At 33.3% G+C, this 24,350-nt stretch overlaps 1 protein-coding gene across 2 annotated transcripts in view; it reads right to left on the bottom strand.

Annotated features, from left to right (window-relative positions):
- The window catches only part of DYNC2H1 (dynein cytoplasmic 2 heavy chain 1), a 390,998-nt gene that overhangs the window by 87,556 nt on the left and 279,092 nt on the right, over positions 1–24,350 (bottom strand). For both annotated transcript variants that reach the window (XM_044668721.1, XM_044668720.1), the window contains 3 exons: positions 23,055–23,130; positions 20,620–20,828; positions 14,902–15,006 (listed from right to left, as the gene is read on the bottom strand). In XM_044668721.1, the coding sequence (XP_044524656.1) occupies positions 14,902–15,006; positions 20,620–20,828; positions 23,055–23,130 (390 nt within the window). The remainder of the gene's footprint in view (positions 1–14,901; positions 15,007–20,619; positions 20,829–23,054; positions 23,131–24,350) is intronic.

The raw sequence follows: 24,350 nt of genomic DNA, 5'->3' as shown, positions 1-24,350 counted from the left end.
TAAGAGTTATCTATCTAATTGCATATCATAGCCTGCAGAATAAATATTCACAATCCAATTTTTTCCATTGAATTTGGGGACTCTACAATATTCTAGCATTTTATGCAATCAGAATAATGACATTCATAGAGAGGAGCACTTGAAAGATTCTATCATTTATTGGGAATCTCTTTTCTATTTGTACTGTGCTGGAAAACCTCTATCACAATAGTATATACTTTGAGTGAGCATACATCTATTCCCTGCCTTACCAGATAATGACAATCAGTGACTGTAAAACAAAGTTATCTCTGTTGCTACATCTTTCAAATATTTGTTTTTAGACCTAGGACTTCCATTCCTCCAGTCTTGAGATCAGAGAGATGAGGTAAAGAAATGAGAGCTATGGAAGGTGGCACAAACTTTGCCCAAGCAACAAATTCCCAGAAAATTAGAATGGCTCATAAGAAAGCCAATAACTATATGAGGCAACAAGAAATATGAGAACAGAGCAAAAAAGATAAGGGAAAGGCACAATATCTCATAGCAAATCAAATGACTTGGAAAACAGGTTTAAAACAAAGTAAGACTCATTGGAATACCCGAACACTATGACCAAAAAAAAAAAAAATGCTAGCCATCACATTTCAAGAAAATTTGAAAGAAAACTTCCTAGATCTCTTAGAATCAGAGGGCACAGCAGAAACAGAAGAATACACCAGTCATTTCCTAAAGAAATTCCCAGAATGAAAATTTCCAGGAATATCATAGCCAAAATATGCAACTTCCAGATCAGTTAATCAATCAATGAATACACATATATTAAGCTCCTACCATGTGCCAGGCACTGTGCTAAATATTAGAGATATTAAAAAGGTAAAAGAGAACCTGCCCTGAAGAAGCTTGCAATCTATCAAAAGAGTCAAAGTAAGAATAGAGTCAACAGCCATAAAGAAAGAATTCAGGCATCAGTGAACCATAGACATAATCAAACACAACTTAGCAGCCATCACTCTAAACAGAGAATTTTCAATACAATATTCCAGTACAGTAAAAAATAGCTTGCCCAGCAAAACTGGGTATATGGACCTTGAATGAAACAGAGGACTTCTAAGCTTTAAAAACTAAAAATAAAAATAAAAGAAGTGGAGCAGCTCAATAGATAGAGTGCCAAGTCCAGAAATGGGAGGTCCTGAGTTCAAACCTAGCTTCAGACACTTCCTAGCATGTTCTAACCCCCATGCTAAATAGCCCTACCTTATAGGATATTTTAATAATATAATCATGATGACATATTATCAAATAAAAAAACTGAAAAAAAGGCCAAAACTATTTAGAAACTCTTAAGGTCAATATAGGAGTTAAGGGAAACATAAAAAGGTAATTATGAGCCAACAATCATAAAGGATTGAACAAACATATGCTGTTTACATTCAAATGTGGGGAAATGCTACATGTGTCCCTTCTGAACTCTCCCAGTGGTCACAGAGAGTCTAAAGTCTAAGAATGGTTCTGTTATGTCTCAATAATTTAAGAGAAGAATGGAAAGAGAGGAAAATAGGAATACACTTGGAGCAGTGGAAGGCTAGTGGAAATTATCTGACATAAGCAGAGTACATGAGATATTTACACAAATAAAGAGTGGGGGGAGCAGCTGACACTAAATCTCACTTTCATCTGAGCTGAAGAAAGGAAGAAAGAATGCACACGTACACAGAGCTGGATACATAAAGCTAGTTTGCTTTACAGGGAAAGGGAAAGGGCTAAAGGGGAGAAGGGGATCTTAAGAGGGAGGATAGATTAAAGGAGAAATTAGTCTTAAGCAAAATAAACTCTGAAGATGTATAAAATATTTAAAATCTCTATGCTGTAAATAATTTTTTTTACATGTATAGCTCTATTTGAGGAGAAAAAGTGGGAATCTGAGAGGGACGCCACCAACTAGGGAATGGCAGAACAAGTTATGGAACATGAATAAGAAGTGACATTATTGTGCTGTAAGAAATGATGACAGTGATGATTTGGGGAAGATTTATATGAACTGATGAAAGTGAAATGAACAGAACCAGGACAACAATTTATACAATGGCAAGATAGTAAAGACAAACAACTTTTAAAGAATTAGAAACTCTGACAAGCAAAATGGCCAACCATGATTTCAGAGACTTATAATGAAACATTACCCACCTTCTGATAAGAGAGATGAAGGACTCAGAGTGCTGAATCATGCATATGGGGGTTCAGGGGAGGGAGAGAGACAGTCAATACAGAAATTTGTTTTACTACATATGAACAGAATTTTTTTACATTAGTTCTTAATGGGGCTAGGGATTATGGAATAGGGAAGCAAAGGGTGGATTTTTGTTGACTGAAAATACAAAAAAAGGAAAAAGCTACAAAAATTTTTATAAATCTTCTCCATTTTTAATCAATTTCTTATGTGTCCTCTAGTTTTTATACCTAAATGCACTCAAGATGGCCTGGTGGAGAAAGCTAGATGACTCAATGGATTGAGAGCCCGGCTTACAAACAGGAGGTCTTAGATTCAAATCTGACCTCAGACACTTCAGCTGTGTGACCCTGGACAAGTCATTTAACTCCCACTGCCTAGCTCTTATTGTTGTTCTTCTTCCTTGGAATCAATATACAGTATTGATCCTAAGATGGAAATTAAGGGTTTAAATAAAAATTACCTGGTTAACTGAGTCTAGTCAAGGTTTTTGTATATTTGCTTTTTGTTTTCACTGTTTGGGTTTTTTTTTTTTTCTGTCCAAAAGACTTAGAAGATAAATGTGCTTGTAGTCCGTAATATAGTGTTTTTGTTTGCTTTCAAATCTCTAAATTTAGCACAGTGATCAAATATTTTCTAGCAGAGATTCTTTCTATTCTCTTTTGATCATCTCACAAACATGTTTTCTTCAAGAAATATAAGTGAATATGCTGAATATATATAGTACTTGAAGAAGTGGAAATGTTCTATCACCCAAGGAAGCTTCAACTCAGCTGAATCAATTCAAGGTATCTTTAAGATATATTCTTATTGTATATCCTGCTCTTGTTATGCCCAAATAAATCTTTTTGTAAACTGATGAATGACCTAGGAGTGTCTCACTTAGTTCCAATTTCAAATAAATAAGAGTACTGGTCTGAATCAGGCCAAGCTCAAAACATTTTCCCAATATTCTTTCCCACTATTTTCAATGGTGTCAAACTCAAACAGAAATAGATTCTTGCTGCATATTGTCTAAGTAAACTAAAAATTAGCTTCATGTTTTCATTTTATTTTTATTAACTTGTTGAAAATTACTAATTATATTTTAATCTGTTTCAAGCTAGAATTTTGAGACACACAGATTCTTGGCTGTGAATTTGATACCTCTGCCCTAAGTGATATGTTTGAGCCAAATTAATTTAGCTTACTGTCCTTTCCCATTTCCACATTTCTGTTCTGAATGTTTTCCCCACAGGCAATGCAAGCATGTACACATATGTATGTATGTGTATAGTTAGTTTTGTCCTTTGTAGTCAGAGGATCAAAATGATATCATCACTATGTCAATGTACAGTGTGTCTATGGCTGATCGGACCAAGATGAGCTCAGAAGGCTTTATCACAGGCCTGGAACAAATAGCCTATATGAACACTTGGGATGGAGGTGTCTCTAAATTTGTGTATCTCGTTTTTATTTTGAGCTACTAAAATTCTGCCTTACTCATAGAGCACTGAGCCTTCTTTGATGCAGGTATGCTATGTGGGATGGTACTGTGCCAGGTTCCCAAGTCCCACTGTCTATACCAGAGTTCTTCAGAGAGAGCAACTTTGATGGACTGGCAAGATGATTCAAATGCCAAATGTATGTTTGCCTAAATGATTCTAAGTATATAAGTATATGTAAATATACATACATGGGTGCACAAATGTATGCATATATATATAGACACACACCCCAAAGGTCTTCCTTACTAATTTTTTAAGTCAAATTAGATGTGCAAGTGGCTTGGAGACAGATTATGCTCCATTACATGCATTATGACATTTAAATGAGAAGCTAATTAGGTTCTGAGGTTGTGGAAATGATGCTAAATAGAGTTTGCATTCTGAAAACTCTTAAGTGGATATGGCTAAGTAGAATGTCTACGATAATAGTAACATTATTAGTCAAATCTTCAAACAAACCAGGACATTTCACTAAAGGTTCAGAGTTGGAGAGATGGGTGAATTTTTGCCATTTCCTTGTGCTCTGGAGCAGAAAATAAGCACTCCTACAAAACAGATTAGTTAAGTGATACAGGGAGGATGGAATTGTAAATAGAGATTCTGAACTTAGAATCAAGAAGACCTGGATTTGAATCATGCCTTCACTTGCCAGTTGTGTGACACTGGCCAAATTATTCATCTTCAATAAGCACCATTTCCCACATTTTAAAAATGGAGACAAAATCATACATAAATCTGTTGTGAGCACCAAAGTGCTTCACAAACCTTAAATAGCTTTGAAAATATGAGTTATCATGATCATCACCTATCTCAAAGGAACTGGGGTAAAGAAAATATTAATAATCAGAAAAATTGGAAAGTAAAATAAAATTGTTAGACTTTATCTACATATTACAGCAATAAGGTTAATAAAATTAATTTAGGAAATTTTTGAGAGAGGAAATTTTAATTATACATATATATGCCTGGTCATTTTCTGAGGAACAGACTAACTAAGTATAAGGAGGTACAGTGCTATTACTTCTATAAAATGGTGAAATGTGAATTATAGAATCATGTGGAAGGAATGGATTTCAAAGAACTCAGAGATGGAAATAACTTCAAAGGCAACATAAGCCAACTCCTATGTACACTAGAGTCCTCTACAATGTCACCATCAATCTCACTCAGAGAGTTTCCATTTTAGCTCCGACTTTCATCACCTCTTGCATTCTACGCTCCTTAAGAGTGGTAGTTACTCAATGCAGTGACCCAGGACAATCCAGAGGAACATGTGAGAAACAACTGTGGAACCAGAAATGCATTAGAAAAATATATGTTCAATCATGTAGTGCAATAGGGATCTGATTGGGTTTTGATGTTAAAGGATCACTCTCCTGCAAATGTGAATAACGAAATATGTTTTGAACAATGATATAAGTATAACCCAGTGGAAGTGCTTGTTGGCTTTGGGAGGAGGAGGAGAGAATAGGGGAGGGGGAATTATGAATCATATAACCATGGGAAAATATTCTAAATAAAAATTTAAAAATTAAAAAAAGAAAAAAAGAGTAGTAGCTACGAAATTTTATGTAATTCTGACTGTGATTTAATGATTCTAAATTCTTTCTTCCTGGCTGTTTGCAGTATTTTGCCTTTGATCTGGAATTTGGCTATAATATTTCTGTTAGTTTTCATTTGGGGATCTTTTTTAGAAGATTACTTGTGGAATCTTTAAATTTTTACTTTACCTTCTGAATCTATATTGTCTAAGCAGTTTTCATTTATGATTTCTTGAAACATATATAATGTCTTGGCTCTATTATATCATAGCTTTCAAAGTACAATAATTCTTCACTTACCTCTCCTAAATCTATTTTCCATATCTGTTTTTGAGATATGATGTATTTCATATTTTCTATTTTTTCTAGTCTTTTAACTTTGTATTTTGTTTCTTGATGTGTCTTGGAATCATTAGCTTCCACTTGAACAATTCTAATTTTTAAAGAATTATTTTCTTCAGTTAAGTTCTGTACATTTAAATTTTTTTTTTACCATTAGGCCAATTCTGATTTTTAATGAGTTATTTTCTTCAATTTTTTGCTTTCTTTTAATAAGCTATTAATTTTATTTTCATAATTTTTTTGCAGAACTCATTTCTTTTTCTTATTTTCTCTCTATTTCTCCTGATTTTTAAAATAATTGTCTTGCTCATTTCCCCCCTCTTTCTTTAACTGGGTTTGTGTCTTGAACTTCCTTATCAACATAGTAAATTTTTTAGAGTAAGGGTTTTTATATTTGTTGAATTGAATTCCTTTGTTTAAAAGCCTGTATTTTTACTTTGGATATTAGACTTGGATTCTGCTCATCTCTTTGGGGTATGACTGGTCTGAGATGTCTTTCATGTTCTGCTCACACTGGGGGACTGAAAGTTTTTGGTCCTTCTAATATGACGTGATATGGAAAGTCTGGTCATTACTTTCCTGTCTGTAATCTGGTCCTTACCAAAATAAGGCTTCTGGCTCTCCTATGACTAATGATTGCTCTCTACCCTGGAACTTTGATGTGGAATCAGGTAATGGTTGGGAGATGCCAAATCACAAATGATCCTGTTTATAACGAAGGATCCCTTGAGATTTCTTTCTAAGTAAGTGTTGGCTGCTCTTGAGGCAGTGTTGCGTCTTCCAACTCAGTGTCTGCAGACAATTATTTTGCTGACATTTCTTACTTATCAGAATTAGGAACTACTCTGAAGACTTGATTCAGAGCAGGTAAAATGGCTTAAGGGACTTGAATTATTGACTATTAAAAGGAAAGTACTCAAACAGATGAAAATAGCTATAAACTGAAGTTACCAGCCAAAAAAATACATTTTATGTTTTTTACTTCAATGGTTTTGGTCCCATTTTCACCGTCTTAGCAGCAGCTAGAGGGCCAGAAGTAACTGATCCACATAATTCTCTGCATAATTTCTTCCCATTTTAATTGGTAGGGATTTATGAAAATGAGTGAGCAGAATTATATGATATTAATAACATTTTAAAAATTCAGCAAACTGCTTCACTTTTTTTTTAAACAAAGGAATTCAATTCAACAAACATTTAGTAAGCACCTGTTTTTTTTAACCTTCTGTCTTAGAATAGATATTAATATTGGTTCCAGAAGAGTGGTAAGAGCTAGGCAATTGAGGTTAAGTGACTTGCCCAGGGTCAAATATCTGAGGCCAAATGTGAATCCAAGTCTTCCTGTCCCTAGGCCCGGTGCTCTATTTACCAAGCCACCTAGCTGTAAGCTGTAAGCACCCATTATAAGGAGCAGGGCACTGACTATACAAAGGGAAAAAATTATAGTCCCTAATAGAATATTCATTCTCTATGTAGGATCCTACATTCTCCTTGGAATTATAACGTACAAAAATAAGTAAATGTAAATTAATTTCAAAAGACAGACTAATTAGCAGAGGGAGCAGGACAGATGTAATGTAGGAAGTGGCACCCTAAGATATCTTTTGAAGGAAGGGATATTATGGGGTGAACAGAAGGAGAAAGTGCTTTCTAGACAAAGAGGATCAACAACGTTACAAAGGTAGAAAGGTGAGAAATAGAATATCCTGTACAGAGAACCCTTACTAGACCATTTCAACTGCAAATAAGTGCACGTGAGAAACAAAGTAATATGAAATAAGGTTGGATGTAGGTAGAGGGCCAGATTGTAAAGAGCTCAGTGTTCTAGACTGATGGCTTCATAGTTTATTATAGAGGAAATGAACCAATTTTTTAAACCCTTACCTTCCATCTTAGAATCAATACTGAGCATTAATTGATTCTAACCAAGGCAGAAGAGCAGTAAGGACTAGGCAATGGGGTTTAAGTGACCTGCCCAGGGTCACAAGGCTAGGAAGGGTCTGAGGCTAGATTTGAACCCAGGAACTCCCATTTCTAGGCCTCACTCTCAATCCACTGAGCCACCTAACCATCCCCACCAATTTTTAAATTGGAATAAGAATGACATGATAAATTTGACAGTTGTGTAGAGAATGGTTAGAAGAAGAGACTAGAGGCAAAAAGACCATCTAATTAGAAGACTACTAAATATTAGCCTAATTGAGAATTGATGAAACATTAAACAAGAGAAGAGATTGTGTGAATACTCTAAAGGATATATATGTGAGAGATACTGTGGATATATATTTATCAAAGATGTTATACAGTTATGCCAGCAATATTACATGCAGATCACCAAAAAAAATAATGGAAAGAAGTTCACTGTATAGGAAAAGTCTGTAACATATTACCAATAAAAACTGCAGAAAAGAAATGACATAAAGAAATAAAGGGCTTACTGGTTCCCTAGAAATCTACATAATTTCATATGATGAAAAGAACAGATCTAGACCTCCTGAGGAGGATTTAAATGATGTTAAAGGAAGATATAGACAAGAGTCTTACAGAAAAAATGTGGATGTATTATATAATCTGTACCACCACAGGAAAGACCTACATTAATGAGATCATAGATGCATCAAAGTAGTGACAGTTTTTTTAACTTTCTTGCAGCAAAGTTAATCCCGTGATGCTTGCTTAATGGTGATTCTCTTTAGCCACTGACATTTTTTAAATGTCCATTGAGTAACTGACATTTAGCAAACAATGAGGCATTGTGACAAATCACATTTAAATGAACATATGATATGAAAAAGAACACTAAAAAGTTAAAGTGAGATATATTCTTAAAATAGAATAATAGAACATATTTATACCATTTCTACATGTTTGCAATATAAATATTCCTACTTTATGTCTTTTAGATTCTAGGCACTTACATGCATCGATTGTAACTTATTCTGGTGATTTTTAAGATAAAATTTTACTCAGTATCAAAAGTAAAATGTACAAGTGGTATATACTATGTCACTGACCTGATTCAGTATATTTTTTCAAGGGAATGAATTTTAAAAGCTTCAAATTCATACTTCAACAAGTAAATATAATAATTTTTAATTCATTAAGTATTCTATTACCTTCATTCATTACAAAATATACCACGTTTTATAGTTAATGGTAGTCAAGTACTAAATAACTCACATCTGGTATTAATCACCAGATTTTATGAATTTTTTTAGAGCTGTATATGCCCCATGGAAATTCAATTTTAGCTTTAATAAATTAAGAAGCTTTGTTGTATTTTGCATAATTAATGCATCTAACTTTCGTTAGTTTCATTTGCTGCAGATGTTAATCAAAGAGAAAATCGGATAATACTTTTGGGGTTCTATGCAAATCCATGTTAAATCACTAAGAAGACTGAGGCAAAGGATAAGATCTCTCTCATCTCCTCCTTTCCTCTAGTTCCCAAGCTTCAGAATCTACCCACTCTCTTTTTCTTCCTTAGCTTGGGGCTCTAAGATGGCAAGTCACCACCTGAGAGTCACAAAGCCAGTAGTACAAACATAAAAAAGCATTGAAGTCAGGTCATTCTTCCTCAAAGAGTGATCTTTTATCCAATACATCACAATGCCTCTCATCAGAAACATTACTGGTTAAAAATCATATGTATGGAGCACCAAACAAGTAAAAATACCATCTTCTTTTGAGTAACTATAATTTTGCTATCACTAATTGAATAATAAGTACAGAAATAAGAATAACACTTCATAACTACAAAGTATCTTACTCTAAAATTATTTATTCATACCCCAAATTTACAGATAGACAAATATCACATCTAGTCATCCCTTGGTAGAAAAGTGATACAATATTTGGCAGCTGGGTTGAGGTATGGGGTAGCAGTAGGAAGCTAAAGGCAAGCTATGCCAAATATTTTTATCATAATTAACTTGAAGTTGAGACAATATCAAATCCTTCAGAATTATTTTTTCCAGAGGGTACGGAGGAAAAAATTATTAATCTAGTCATTTCTTATGTGCATATGCCTGGTAAACTCTAGAATTAATTTTATATCATGTTGAAAAGGAAGCACAGGAAGATTTTGTGAAAAGCAAAAGGGTACAGCGAGTGAAAAAAGTTGGGAACCCCTGCCTTAGATCATCAAATTATTGGGGTATCTGAGAATACCTTCCAAATAATATGAAATTAAAGTTCCAGGATAGATACAATAAATATATCTAAAAAAAGGAAATTAATCTCTGCTGACATAATTAGTAGCAACCATAATTAATCATGCCTACATGTTTTCACATTTCCCTTTAAAAAACTGCAAATGTTAATCACATTGTTATATAAATAGATTAGTGTAAATACCAACATTGACAAAAAGCGTCCAGAAACCCCAAAATCTATCACTTGTATATCAGGTCAAAATCTATAAGTTAATAAATAAATATATAGCATTATCTTATATACAATATACATAAATTCAAAATTCATAGGAGAAAAAATGAAATTTGCTTAGCTGTTATTGATTTTATTTAAGAGAAAACCACAAAGCTAAACACAGAGCACAATAATAATACTATTGGATGTAGTTATTTGAAATTCAGTATTTATTTCAGAATAAGAAAATCTATTCCTACGTTATGAAGATTCCAAAAGATGAAGTAGAATGAACAATTTTATTTCATATTATTATCTTTAATCATTTCCCTACTCTTTCTTGGAATTAATCATTTTATAATCTAAACCAATGATGGGCAAACTTTTTAAAGAGGGGGCCAAAGGAAAGGAAATGTTCATCCCTCAGTCTGTTTCTAAGGCAACTCTTTCTAAATTTCATCATATTGTATCCTACTCAATGTATTCATCAGATTAGGAATAATGTTGCACTGCTGAATAGAACATTTCAGGGAGCCACATTTGGCCCGCAGGCTGTAGTTTGCCCATCACTGATCTAAACTACCACAGCCAAAATGGTAACTCCCAGATCTATATATCTATCCCAAATCTCTCATCTAACCTTCAGTTCAGCAGACATAGTTGCCTATTTTCAGTTGAATGTCCAGCAAAACTAAATTTTCTCTTCTTCCCATTTTACTTATTTCACAGACTCACAGAATGTTAAAGCAGCAAGGAACTTTAGAGGTCATCTAGCCCAATCCCCTCAAGGAGATCCTCATTCTATAGATAAGAAAACTGAAGTTTAGAGTGTGAAGTGAATTGCTCAAGGTCACAGAATTAAGGAGTTAGTTACAAAGCCTAGACTTAAGCTTTCAAAGTACAAGTCAAGCACTATTTCTATGCCATCATGATTAAGTCTATTTTTACAATGGAGGATCTCTGCAATTCTCTATTTCTAGAATAAAAGGGTAACAAACAGTGACTAATACATTCATTATTTCAGTAAGGGCCAGAATTTAAAGTTATGTTACTTGCCATGGACAAATGAGGACATGGCCATTTTTTCAGATAAAATTAAACCAACTAATTTCAACAGCTATCCAAAATATAATCAAGATTTTATTTTAATCTTTGTGCTTTAACTAAAGAGCAAGATTAAGTACTTAATAAAGTTCCAGCATTTTGGTAATTTATTTGTGGAAAGATCAAGAGTAAGTATTTACTAAAGTCCCAACATGTCAATAATTTATTTGGGAAATTTATAGGCAAAATAAGGCAGGTTCTTGCCTTCACGAGATTTACAAATTTGTTAGGGAAATAAGACTTGCATTCATGAAACAATGAGAGACCAATCTTTCCCACACAATAACTATAAAAAATAATGTAGAAAATAAAAATATATATAAAACTGAAAGATTAACAAGGGAACTCTGAATGTCACTATTAACAGATATTTTAGTCTTGAAAGCCAGTAGATATTCACAAGGAATGGATACAATAACAGTAAAATGGTTTAAAAATTAAATTTGTTATTTCACTTAAGAAGCACACCTGAAGAAGTCCCCAGAGACAAACAGGTCCTGATCAGTACAAATAATAAGTAATTTGAAAAGTTTAATTTATTTGAATTCATATTTGAAGATATAATTATGTAAAATATAGCATAATAATGATTTGCAAACCTAAAAACATTATAAACAGTTGCTAATATATTATAATATTTAATATTCATATATATATTTATAGGACATATTGCTTTAACATGTTAAAATATTGATACAGTGTTATTTTTTTTAACCCTTACCTTCTGCCTTGGAGCCAATACTGAGTATTGGCTCCAAGGCAGAAGAGTGGTAAGGGTAGGCAATGGGGGTCAAGTGACTTGCCCAGGGTCACACAGCTGGGAAGTGTCTGATGCTAGATTTGAACCTAGGACCTCCCATCTCTAAGCCTAGCTCTCAATTCACTGAGCTATCCAGCTGCCCCCCTTGATATAATGTTATTACCAATGATTACTCTAATATTATTTGGTAATAGAAATAGTATTTATATAGTGCTTTGATATCTGCAAATCATTTTGAAAATCCTATCTCACTTTATCCCCTCAACAACTTCCTGGGAGGTAGATACTATTATTATCCACATTTTACAAATGAGGAAGTTGAGCAAAGCAGGGTAAGTGACTGATCCAGAGTCATACAGCTATTAAGTATCTGAGATAGGATCTGAACTCAGGTTTTCCTGACACCCAAGCACAATGCTCTATCCATTGCCCTACCTAAATGCTTCTAATATATATTTTATTGGATTAGTGGATTGGTCCAGCAATTATGAAAAGCAATTTGAAATTATGCTTTTTTAAAAGTGACTAAAATTTTTAACTACATTAATACAGTGATCTCACTACCATCCTAAAGAGATCATATGCAGAAAGATATCTTAGACACTAAACTATGCATAATAGCATTTTTGTAGCTGCAAAGAATTAGAAATAAAATGTAAGCTCATTAATTAAACTAACTGAAATTAATTGAATTAATAAACTGTTATATGCAAATAAAATACAATATCAATGATGAATAAAAATATTGAATATGAAGAACTCAGAGAAGCAACAGAAGGTTTTATGAACTAATACGGTAGGAAAAATAAGCGGAACCAGTAAATAATATTCACAAAGGTTAAATAATGAAAATGGGAAACACAGCGCACACACAAAATCCCAACAATTAAATGCTGTCATTATAAAAACCAAGCTTGACTTTGGAGAAGAGAGGAGAAAATAAGTTTTACTGAATTAAGTTTTTTCTTTCTCTTTTTGTTCTTTATCACAAGGGATGAGGAAGGAAGGATATATTCAAAAATAAAATTCATGTAAAAACAAAAGATAACGATAACATTTTTAAAAAGAAGTGAATTATTTTTGTTGGATGTGAAAATGATTACAACCAGAATAATTCTGCTAGTGCTCTAATATTCTTTTTTAAAAATAGAGAATAATCTTCTGGAAACTCATAATTCCCTTTATTTTCCCTTTCAATCCTTCATATCTAACATTCATAATCCCTCTTGAAAGTAATTAGTGTGGCCAGATAGATGATGACCTAGATAAGCTTAAAGAAGGTAAAGTTGAAATGCTCCCAATGAAGACTGTATGAACATACATGTTTGCCGTTGCCTAAGGATAAAGAAGTATTTGACTAATGATGAAATATCTTGTTTCAAGCAATAAACCAGTCTTTATTAAGTGCCAAGCACTCTGCTACGCCCTAGGTATACGAAGAAAGGTTAAAAACAGTCCCTGACATCAAAGAGCCCAAAATCTAATGGGGGAAACAACATGCACATAATTATGAGTAGACTATAATGCATAAAAATATATATGTACATTTAGGATAAATTGGGCATATAACATCACATGCTATTCTGGATTCTACATTTTTTTCTTTTTTTTTTCTTCTCACTGTTGATTTATGTTTATGTTAGTTTTTTATTCAGGCCTTACTTGAATTTTGGGTTCTTCAGCCTAATGTACTCCAATTCACTCACCTCTGGTTTATTCAACATTTTTAGGCCCTTCCCCTTTTTAATACTGCACAGACCTCAGTGTGAGACTGGCTGGATGTCCTCAGCTTTCATACATTTAGAGATCTGTGGGTTACCACAGTAAATATCCCTGCTGGAATTTCTTTTGAAAACCACATTTTTCTTCTGAAGTTCTTGCCTTCAAGGAAAGGCAGAAATGATACCAGTGTTTGGGTACCTAAATTCTACATCTTCCTGCTTAGAATTTCATAATCTCTAGAGATATTTACTAGATGTATTCTGGTAACATATATACTTCCACATTCCCTCTGATAACATTTAAGTTAATTAAAATTAAGTTTATCAGTATTTTTTATTATTTAATAATGAGAGAAAAGCAGGAAACATTTTAGATTTGATCCCCATTAACTAGAAGGTATTTGTCTTCACAGTTGTAATTCTGCAGAAGAATAAGCCTTCCAGAAATGCCTCTCGATTGCTAAAATATCATCAAGAAGAGAATCTTTCATACAGAATCATAAAATTTTAAGATTAGCTCTTAATATAAAACAGGCCTGTGAATACTGCTATTTTGTATACTAATGATTTGGCCCTAATGATATAGACTTTAGGTAATGCAACTCTTCAAGAGAAACAGTTTTCTTAATACTCTGGAAACTCATTTTCCCTTGGAATATAAACAGGTAAATTCAATAATGATTTTTAAAAAAGCAGATTTACATCTTTTTTACCTAAATGAGATTATACAAATAAAATATCTACACAATATATTTAGAATGAGATATCTACTTGGATGTTAAAATGAGTTGCTACTAGGTGCTTATAAATCAGTACTTAAAATACAAATAAAAAAGGCAATGTAATTTTGGGTGGCATTAAGAAAGGAATATCTCTTAGGAATAAGGAATTAATCGTTTTCCTATATTTTACTTTGGTTAGAACATATCCAGAGCATTATGTTCTTGATGCCGTATTTTCAGTAAGAAACTTATAATCTGGAGAGAATCAGAAGAGGGCAACTAAGATAGTGAATTACTTTTAGTTAATGCCACAATAGGATTGATTGAAGGAAGTAGAAAAGGATGTTTATCAGGCAGGTAGCAAAAGCAAGGGATAACCAATAGATAGCCCAAGGTATAACCAAAATACTGAAGGATAGGAAAGAATAGAATCATGAGTACAAATATTATAGAGAATTTTTGGGAAAATATGGCCCAAAATTGCTCAGGATGAAGGTCTGGCTGGGTTTTAATCTGTGCCATGGGAATGAGTACCCATCTTGATGAAATTAGAGACTCACATAAGTATTAGTTATTAGCTGTGTCTTGTTCCACAAAATAGTAATAATCATTTTTTTAAAAGAACAAGACATATATTAAAGGCTTACCTGAGAACTAATCATACGTTGAGATGAACGAGCAATATTTGCAGGCAGACCAAAAAAACTAGGTTTGTCATCTTCTGGTAGCTTTTCAATAACAGCACGAAAGTCCTGAGCATAACAACAGAAATCAATTAAATTTAGGAAAATAGTTAAATCAGTGAAAAAATCATCATGGGAAATCCAGATTTTAATATACTTATGATGCTTATGACAAGTTTAATTGTTAGTTATTACTTTGGTCTTGCTGTGCTATCTTTTGTTTACTTTTGTTTATTATTTGTTCACTATTTCCCTTCTGTTTATTATTTTTTCTGTTTGCTATTGTTTTATTCACTCAATCAAGTTAACAAACATGTACCGAGTGCTTACTACAAAGCATCATGTCAAATATTACTATTTAAAATACAGCAATAATCTTACCTGTAACACCCAGAAGGTATAAGCTAAATTAGGAAAAAAAACTTAAACATGCTATATCTGCTTAAGGTAATAAAATTTCTCAAAATACTCCTTTTTAACCACCAATCCAAAAACTACCTTTATCTCAAAGAATCAGGTAAAATATGCGAAAAATATCTAAGACTATTTTGTGAATTGATTTCTTGGGAGTTCTATCTAAGTGTAAATATTCATAAATCAAGCCATAATTTTTCCACATGTTAGATGTGATATTGTTAGTGATATTATCACAAAAATTATTGATTTTTATAGTGTACAAGAACTGGACAGTGTTAATAAGCTCTTTCAGAACTTAACAGTGGTAATAAGCAACCCAACTCAGAACAACAGACTTTATCTCTCTTGGTCAAGAGAGAGCACATGAACTCTTTTCCTAGCTTAAACTATTGTTTGAAGCATCTACTCTTAGAAGAGGAGAAATCTGGGATCATATCTTAATTCTTACACTTACTAGAGTTTTGGTTATGGACATACTTCTTAAACTCTTGGATTTTCAGTTTCCTTCTCAGTAAACTGGGAATAAATACTTGTAATACTTATGTAACTGAGTTATTGTGAAGATCAAATGATAAACTATGGGAAAAAGTCCCTTGCAAACCTTAGTGTAATATAAATGTCATTCAGTAGTAAAACTGACATTATACTAGTGATGTATAGCTATTATAACCTAGTAATGATTAAACCTTTTTATTGAGTTGACTTTACATGTAATGCAGATAAGTAACTTTTTGGATACAATAAAATTCTAACAACAAATAAGAGTTCTATCTATGTTATTATTAAGATATTCCCAAATAGGAATAGTTCATGATCTAAAAAGGGTGAGAAAGAATCATAGAGGAGAAAGTAGATAAATTTGATTATATAATTGACATATTTTTGTGCAAATAAAAATTTAAATTGGATAAGAAGCAAATGGGGAAAATATTTGCTCCAAGTTTCTTGATAAAGATTTCATTTCCAAGATATATGATGAACTGATTGAATTTAGAAATGAGACATTCCTCAATGAATAAATAATCAAAGAAAATCAGTTGGCATTTTTCAGAGGAAGAAATCTAAGCTATATTTAAAAATATTCTAAATCACTAATGAATTAGAGAAAGCAAATTAAAACATCTCTAAGATTCCACCTTAGGATACCCAGCAGATGGGCAAAGATGTCAATAAAGGGAAAATGGCATGTTTCAGGAGGTGCAGAAAAACAGGCAGATAATACATAGTTGGTAGAGTGAACTATAAACTTATTCAGCCATTCTAGTGTTATAAAGAAGAGAGGGATTGAGAAAGTTTGCAGAAGGCAGAGGCATGAGACTAACAGGGAAAGAACTCTAGAATGATAGACAGTTAACTAAGGTTGAGCTGAGTCTCTGGTTTCACCTTGAGGGACTAGCTGCTTTCCTTGGTGGTTACACTACCCTTTACTACCCTGTACTATCCTGATTTACCATCCCACCTGCTTACTTGCTTCTTGCTGGGATCTAATGAGTTTCCTGGTATGATCTTGAACCATTTGGACCAACTGTCTGTAAGATCAAGTCTTTGTGAATCCAAGATCTCTCCCTGGGCTCTGTTAAGTTTGGCATAGACCACTACCTCAAACACCATCAAAGGGGGTTGGTTTAGTGTAAGTTTATCTAGGGTAGGGTCTAGGATCTTTAGACATTTAAGTAATATTCAGTGTAGCTCAAACCTCTGAAGACTTCCTGCGAGGGAACAAATTTAGATCAGGGGGAGGGGGTTAGGCAGTTGATATTAGGTTAAGGTTGCTCAAAATTCCCAGTTAGCCTTTCTCTGTTATAATAAATACAACATCCATCCCTGTTACTGAGTGGTCTGTCTGTGTCATCTCAGAGTCAGGCTCTACCTGTACTGAGCTTGATTGGCCTTCCCAAATCTGTTAATCTTCTGATACTGGCCCTATCTGAACCATCTGGTCCTATCCCCTAAATCACCCTCTTACACTAGAAAGCAATTTGGAAATATGCCCCAAAAGTTACTAACTTGTGTATACTTATTAAAATAGCAAAACCACTATTTTATTTGTAAAACAAAGAAATCAAAGGAAGAGGAAAAGGACCTATATTACAAAGACATATAGCAGCTCTTTTTGTAGCAGCAAAGAACTGGAAACTGAGAAGGTATCCATCAACGGGGGGCTAGTTGAACAAATTATGGTATTGATTGTAATGGAACATTGCTGTACAGTAAGAAATGATCAAAGGTTTCAGAGAAACCCAGAAAAATTACAAAAATTACATGAACTGATAAAGAATGAAATGAGCAGAACTAGGAAAATAATTCGTACCAGATCAATACCATTGTAAAGCTAAACTACTTCAAAAGACTTAAGAACTTTAAGATCTACACAATGATCAACCATGATTCCAGGTGACAATGCATAATATCCAGTACCTAAAAGAGCAGGGATAGACTCAGGATGCAAACAAGTATTCATTATATTTGCCATGGCCAATGTGGGGATTTTTTTTTGTTTGACTAGAATTAATTGTACCAAAGATTTTAGTTCCTTCCCCCCACTCCAATCTGGAGTGGGAGGAGATGGGAAAGAGGAAAGAGAGATTTTTGTTAATTTAAAAAAATGAAATGAAAAAAGAATAGCCTAATAACTTTATTAATTTATTTTTGGTTAATAAAACAAATGCTGATATAAACAAATTAATCAAGAGGTAAAATCTTAATATAAATTTGGGATTTAATAAAGAAGAATAGAACAAATAAAGAAACAATGAACAAGTAAAGAAAATATTTTTGTTCTGTATCTTTTAGATAGCTACAATGTTCTACTTCTTTAGGCCCATTTTCTTCCTTTCTTTTCTTGTTTTAGGGAAAAAATGTAGTTAGTCTTACTATAATTCTCATTTTAAGGATTTCACTCAGCATCACAGTACAGAAAAATAGAAAAACTTTTAAGACAGCAATTGTAAATACTTATTCTAAATAGATCCTTTTTACTAAATTATTGGAAAGCAATCAATGCAATGGAATTTCAGGGTTGAAAGTTCAGATAATTATTGTGGCTCTCTTTTCATTTTACATTTCTTCTCTAAAATGTTTGTATCAACCCACAATCCTACCAATGATATGTTAGCATGCCTTCATCAATATTGAGTTTTTATTAATCTTAAAATATATTTGCAATTCTATTTTGTGAAGTGTAATATCACAAAATTTTCTTAATTTAATTTCATTGACTAGGGAATAGGAACAATTTCTTGGTCACATGGTCATATAACCATTAAGATAATGGTTAATCCTTATAATCCCTAAAATATTTCCAAAATGGGAATTATTTGCAAAAGTCACATAAATGTCAGCTGTCTCCATTATCTAGAATACTAAGAACTTTACTGAGGTAAAAATTTAATGAACAGCAAAGAAAGGTAATCCCTACCAAGCTCATTCATCCCTTCCCCAATGCCTACTGTCACTCAGGTAGAGATGTACAAGACCACTCTTAGACTTGCAACAGAATGATGATGATAATGATGATGATAATAAATAATGATAAATAACAAATAATAATTGACATGTATATAGCACCTACTATGTATTAGGCAATATGCTTAATACTTTGTGAATATTATTTCATTTGATCCTAACAACAACTCCAGGAACATCTTTCTATTATTACCCCCATTTTCCATTTGAGAAAACTGAGGTAATCAGAAGTTCTGTGACTTACCCATAGTCATACAGCCAGTAAGCCTTGAGACTGGATTAAACTCAGGTATTTTGGACTCTAGCCCCAGTTCTGTTCTGTTGCAAGACCTAGATGCACAAAAGTCAGAACTATTCCTGCTATCTTCACTCCCACTCACACAAACCCAGGGTCAAGGAAAACCAAAAGTCAAAAGCTTGATCTTGCTGGGACAAAGAACTGAGGAACAGAAATAACATGAGTCAGAAAACATGTGTGACTATGCTTTATTCCACTAAGGCTGAAGGAAAGAGCCAGTGTCTGCCTGGGTTTGGTGCTGGTCCAGAAGTCTCATGGGGTAGAGACTGAGGATGGCAAAGTAAGAATTATCTAGCATGAAAAGGCTGCAATAGTTTTGAGATTCAGCTACCAAGAAAATGACAATCAAAGGGGAAAGAGTTAAAGTTAAAGAAAAAGAAATGAGCAATGGGGGAAAATATAAGGTGAAAACACTGAAAATACCAAAGATCCCAAGGGGAAGAAAATTTAATTAAAGACTGAACATAAGCAGATGAATCAATAGGAAAGATATTAATAATAGACTGGAATATGACTTCTAGATCAGTTGAAATAGTCCCACATCTGGGAATAAGCATTACAAGTCAAAATAAAATAAACCAATATCCTTTGTGACAGAGGACCTTGTGAATTTCCAAAAGAGCATGGAACCATAGCAGAATGCTCTTGAAAAGTCTAAGAGAAATGGGAACTGTGAAGGAAGAACATATGATCTACAGAGAAGAAATAATTATAAAATAGAAAAACTTGAATTCACTGTGGCAAGTCTAATCAATGAAAGAAAAAGATAAGATTACTGACTGGGACTGCACTTTCTGATGGTGAGTGCAAGGAGAAGCAGGAAGCAATTATGTTAAAGAAAACATCTCCATTCAAGCAAAATATATTGGTCTCAAAGGAAGGATGCATTAAAAAAATTAAGGATGATAGGTTTCCTAGCAAAGCATGACAATTAAAAAAAAAACATGATCAATATAATGTAAGAAATCTGCTATGATCTTTTGAACACAAGGAGTTTAAACAACTTTATATATGTAGCTCTTAATAATGTATGGAGTAAAAAGACCATTTGCTCTGGAGTAAGAGTACTGGGTTTAATCTAGCTTCTGATGATTACTAATGCTTGTGTGACATTGGGCAATTAATCAAGAAAAATTTATTAAGTACCTATTAGATGGCAAGTACTGGGCTGTGCACTAGAGATACAAATATAGTGAAAGAGTCCCCATTCTTCTAATAAGTAAAAATTTTGTTATTACAAGAATTTAGTAGCCCATCTTTATAATCACTATCATTATCATCACTATTATTATTAACAAACAAATGTTAACAATTTGTATGCAGGATATTGAAGGAGTACCTAGAGAAACTGCCTCTATTCAATGGGGAAAAACCCCAATATCATAGACTAATGTCAGTTTTGCATTTGTGGGGAATGAGTATTTTTAAATGTAAATATGTGTGCTATATACATATGTAAAAGTATTATTATAATAGGATGATAAAGATCTATTTTTACTTACCAAAATGCTGAAGGAATTAGGTAGAGAAATGGAATATGGAAAAATGCTTTTCTTATGCCTCGGGTCTGATCCATTAATCACCACAGAATTAAAAAACTGTTCCAGATAGGATCGAAGAACTCTGAGATCAAAAAAGTTATCTATTCGGCCTCCATAAATGGCATTTTCAAGTAAACCATGCACAAATTCCCACTGAACATCTTTGTTACCTGTATATTTTAAAAAACATACAATGTCCATTTTAATCAATGTTTCTAAAATCAGTACTATTGCTATGGATATTCAGGTATACTTAAAAAACAGTAAGTTATAGTATATTGAGTAATTTGTACAAGAATGGTTAAAGGCAAGTTCTATTGAGTTCCTCCTGGAAAGAAAATGAGTATGCTTTGGCTATTGGAAAACTAGATAAATAAGGCACAATGGATAGTCTACAGAAAAAAATAAGGCCTCTTCACTAAGTCCAATTTCTATATAGTAGTATGTCTATTATCTACAGAAATGAATCCAATACAATGGATATTTTTTTAAATTCTCTTGGCTTTGCAATATATCATATGGCTGCAACTTATAATTAATATTAAAATATATTTATGCTTCCTCAGCAGATGCCACCTAGATACTAGAATGAGAAAACCAGAAAGTATACTAGAAGGTAGTTGGAAGCTGAAGAAAACAATGAAAGCAAATAATGTTCATATGAATAATCCAGAATTGATTTTACTCTAAGCATTTCCAGTGTAGTTTTTTATTACAAAAAGATCTAAAAGCAATTGCTAAGATTCTCATCAGTATATTTAGGTAGCTTTGCAAATAAAGGAAACTAGCTTCATTCCCAGAACCAGTAAAAATAGGCCCCAAGGGAATCATAAAAGGTGTCTGGCAATTTTCTCACTAGTCACTTGCTCTTTGTAGCGATGACAACAGTGGCTCCAGAGTAGGATTGAATTCTAAACTGGGATCTATCAATTACTTTCTTAAATCAATAGTCATATTTCTATATGAACTTTGAAAATCTGCTAAATGATAATTTACTATTTTTTATCTTAGTTAAGCAGTGAAGAATCAATGTAGCCTTAAAAATTAGATCATACTGCCAGAAAAAGACTGGATATGAAATAATCCCTATGAATTTGACTTCATAATAAATGTCTTTTACTCTAAGCTTTCATCTCCTTTTCTAAAGATAGGATTTCATTTTATTCATGCATGCAGAAACTAAAATATGACTCTTTTATTCTGTTGTTATTCAAGCATTTTATTCAATAGCTGTATTTCCCTGACACCAAGGAACATTTCGTTACTAAATGAATGTACAGGTTAGGGATTTCACTATCTGATTCTTAAGTGTCCTTTTTACTATTTATTGCAGTTCAATGAAACAAAATTGCAGTTTCAATGAAATTTCAGGGATCCTAAACAAACAAACAAATAAATATATATACACATATATACACACATATATAGACATTAGAGTAGTCATCAGGAGTTATGGTTCTATTACTAATTCTTTGGGTTGTCTTGGGCAAGTCACTTAATGTCACCAGGCTTTAGTTCCCTAATATGCTAAATGGATATATTAGAAATTGCCCTACCTATTTCCTCTAGGTCTAGGCATCAAATTAGGTGGGGATAATATGAATATCTTAAGAAGTTATAAGTTAATAACATATTAATATTAATGATTAAACTTAATAAAGTTATAAAAATGTGCTAATCAATTAAGACATTATATGTCCTTACAGAATTTGTAGTTTAAGTTTTTTAAAATTATTATTACAAAACTGAAATAGGCAAACCCTCAAGAATGTCCTAATCTCTGTCACGGAGGCCAGATCTTAAAACTCTTGCTCATGTGTGGTAAAGTGTAGCTCTTTATCTGGTAAAAATAAGATATTCTTTGGACCAGCTACCTAGCTGACTTTTAGCATAAAAATTTGCTTGCACCTATTGCCTGATTTCTGTTGCCTGTTTGTCTAAAAAGGTATTTCCATAATTTTATCTGGGGATCCTGGTTGTATGTGGAGGCTTAAATAAAATAAGTTGGCCTAACTAGTTCTCTGCACCCTACAAGCTGGCACAGGTAAGTCCCAAATCTCATGGGGAAGGCTAAGTCACAGAGACTTAATAGAGTCTAGGAAATCTGAGACAAGGGTCAGCAATCAAGCAATGCCATATAGTTTAGAGATAGACTTCGGTCATCATCTAATTCACTACTGCATTTTTAAGACAACCATACTAGAGGCTTACAAAAAAATCAAAGATTTGTTCAAAGTCACACAAGTAGTTATGTTATGTAGTATGTTATACAGATTTGAACCAGATGCTCTAGTTCTAAATCTAATAGATAATATGGAGAAGAGAATACAGACATTTAATATAGCCTTTTAAAACTATGTATTCCCAAGAAAAAAATTTTGAACCTCAGCACTCACCGTCAAAAAGTCTGTCAATAATATTGTACCCAGCTCGAAGATCTGATAAAGAAAATTCATAAAATTTGGTCCAACCCTGTTATACCAAAAAATGAAAATAAAAATAAGTAAACTGTACAATTAAGTACTAAAATAGGATAGACATTCATTCTTTCATTCTTTCTTTCAGCATTTATTAAGTTGTCAGACACAGTGCTATGCACTGGGAACACAAAAGTCTCTACCATCAAGAAGGTCAAATGCTATTTGTGGGGAATAAGTACAACAGTTTCTTTGGAAAACAGAGTGCATGAAAGAGAACAACAATGTACAATAATCAAATAAAGGCTGACTAATGGTATACACACAGGAATCAGACCATCTTGAACATAAGAATGATATGGCATAATTGATAAGTATGCAATATTAATTTGGCAATTCTAGAAGACACACTGGAGATGAGAGGGGTTAGAGGCAGAGAGATCAACTTATAATTTTAAAATTGAAACAATGCTCAGTATTTTTTTAAATTTTTTAATCATTTATTAATATTCATTTTTAACATGTTTACATACTTTATGCTCCTACTTTCCCCTTCAACCCCCGCTCTCCCCCCACCCATGGCCAACGCACATTTCCACTGGTTTTATCATGTGTCCTTGTTCAAGACCTATTTCCAAATTGTTGATAGTTGCATTGGTGTGGTAGTTTTGAGTCTACATCCCTAATCATGTCCTCCTCAGCCCATGTGTTCAAGCAGTTGTTTATCTTCTATGTTTCCTCTCCTGCAGATCTTCCTCTGAATGTGGGTAGCATTCTTTACCATAAATCCCTCAGAGCTGTTCTGTATCATTGCATTGCTGCTGGTACAGAGGCCCATTACATTCGATTTTACCACAGTATATCAGTCTCTGTGTACAATGTTCTTCTGGCTCTGCTCCTTTCACTCTGCATCAGTTCCTGGAGGTCTTTCCAGTTCACCTGGAACTCCTCCAGTTTATTATTCCTTTTAGCACAATAGTATTCCATCACCAGCATTTACCATAGTTTGTTCAGCCATTCCCCAATTGAAGGACATTCTCTCCTTTTCCACTTCTTTGCCACCACAAAAAGCGCAGCTATAAATATTTTCGTACAAGTCTGTTTATCTATGATCTCTTTGGGGTACAAACCCAACAATGGTATAGCTGGATCCAAGGGCAGGCATTCTTTTATAGCCCTTTGAGCATAGCTCCAAATTGCCTTCCAGAATGGTTGGATCAGTTCACAACTCCACCAGCAATGCATCAATGTCCCAATTTTGCCACATCCCCTCCA

The sequence above is a fragment of the Gracilinanus agilis genome, chromosome 3 (genome assembly GCF_016433145.1).
Source record: "Gracilinanus agilis isolate LMUSP501 chromosome 3, AgileGrace, whole genome shotgun sequence".
Classification (NCBI taxonomy): Eukaryota; Metazoa; Chordata; class Mammalia; order Didelphimorphia; family Didelphidae; genus Gracilinanus; species Gracilinanus agilis.
Note: the sequence above shows the minus strand (reverse complement) of the source record. Positions and strands in the feature narration are given on the sequence as shown.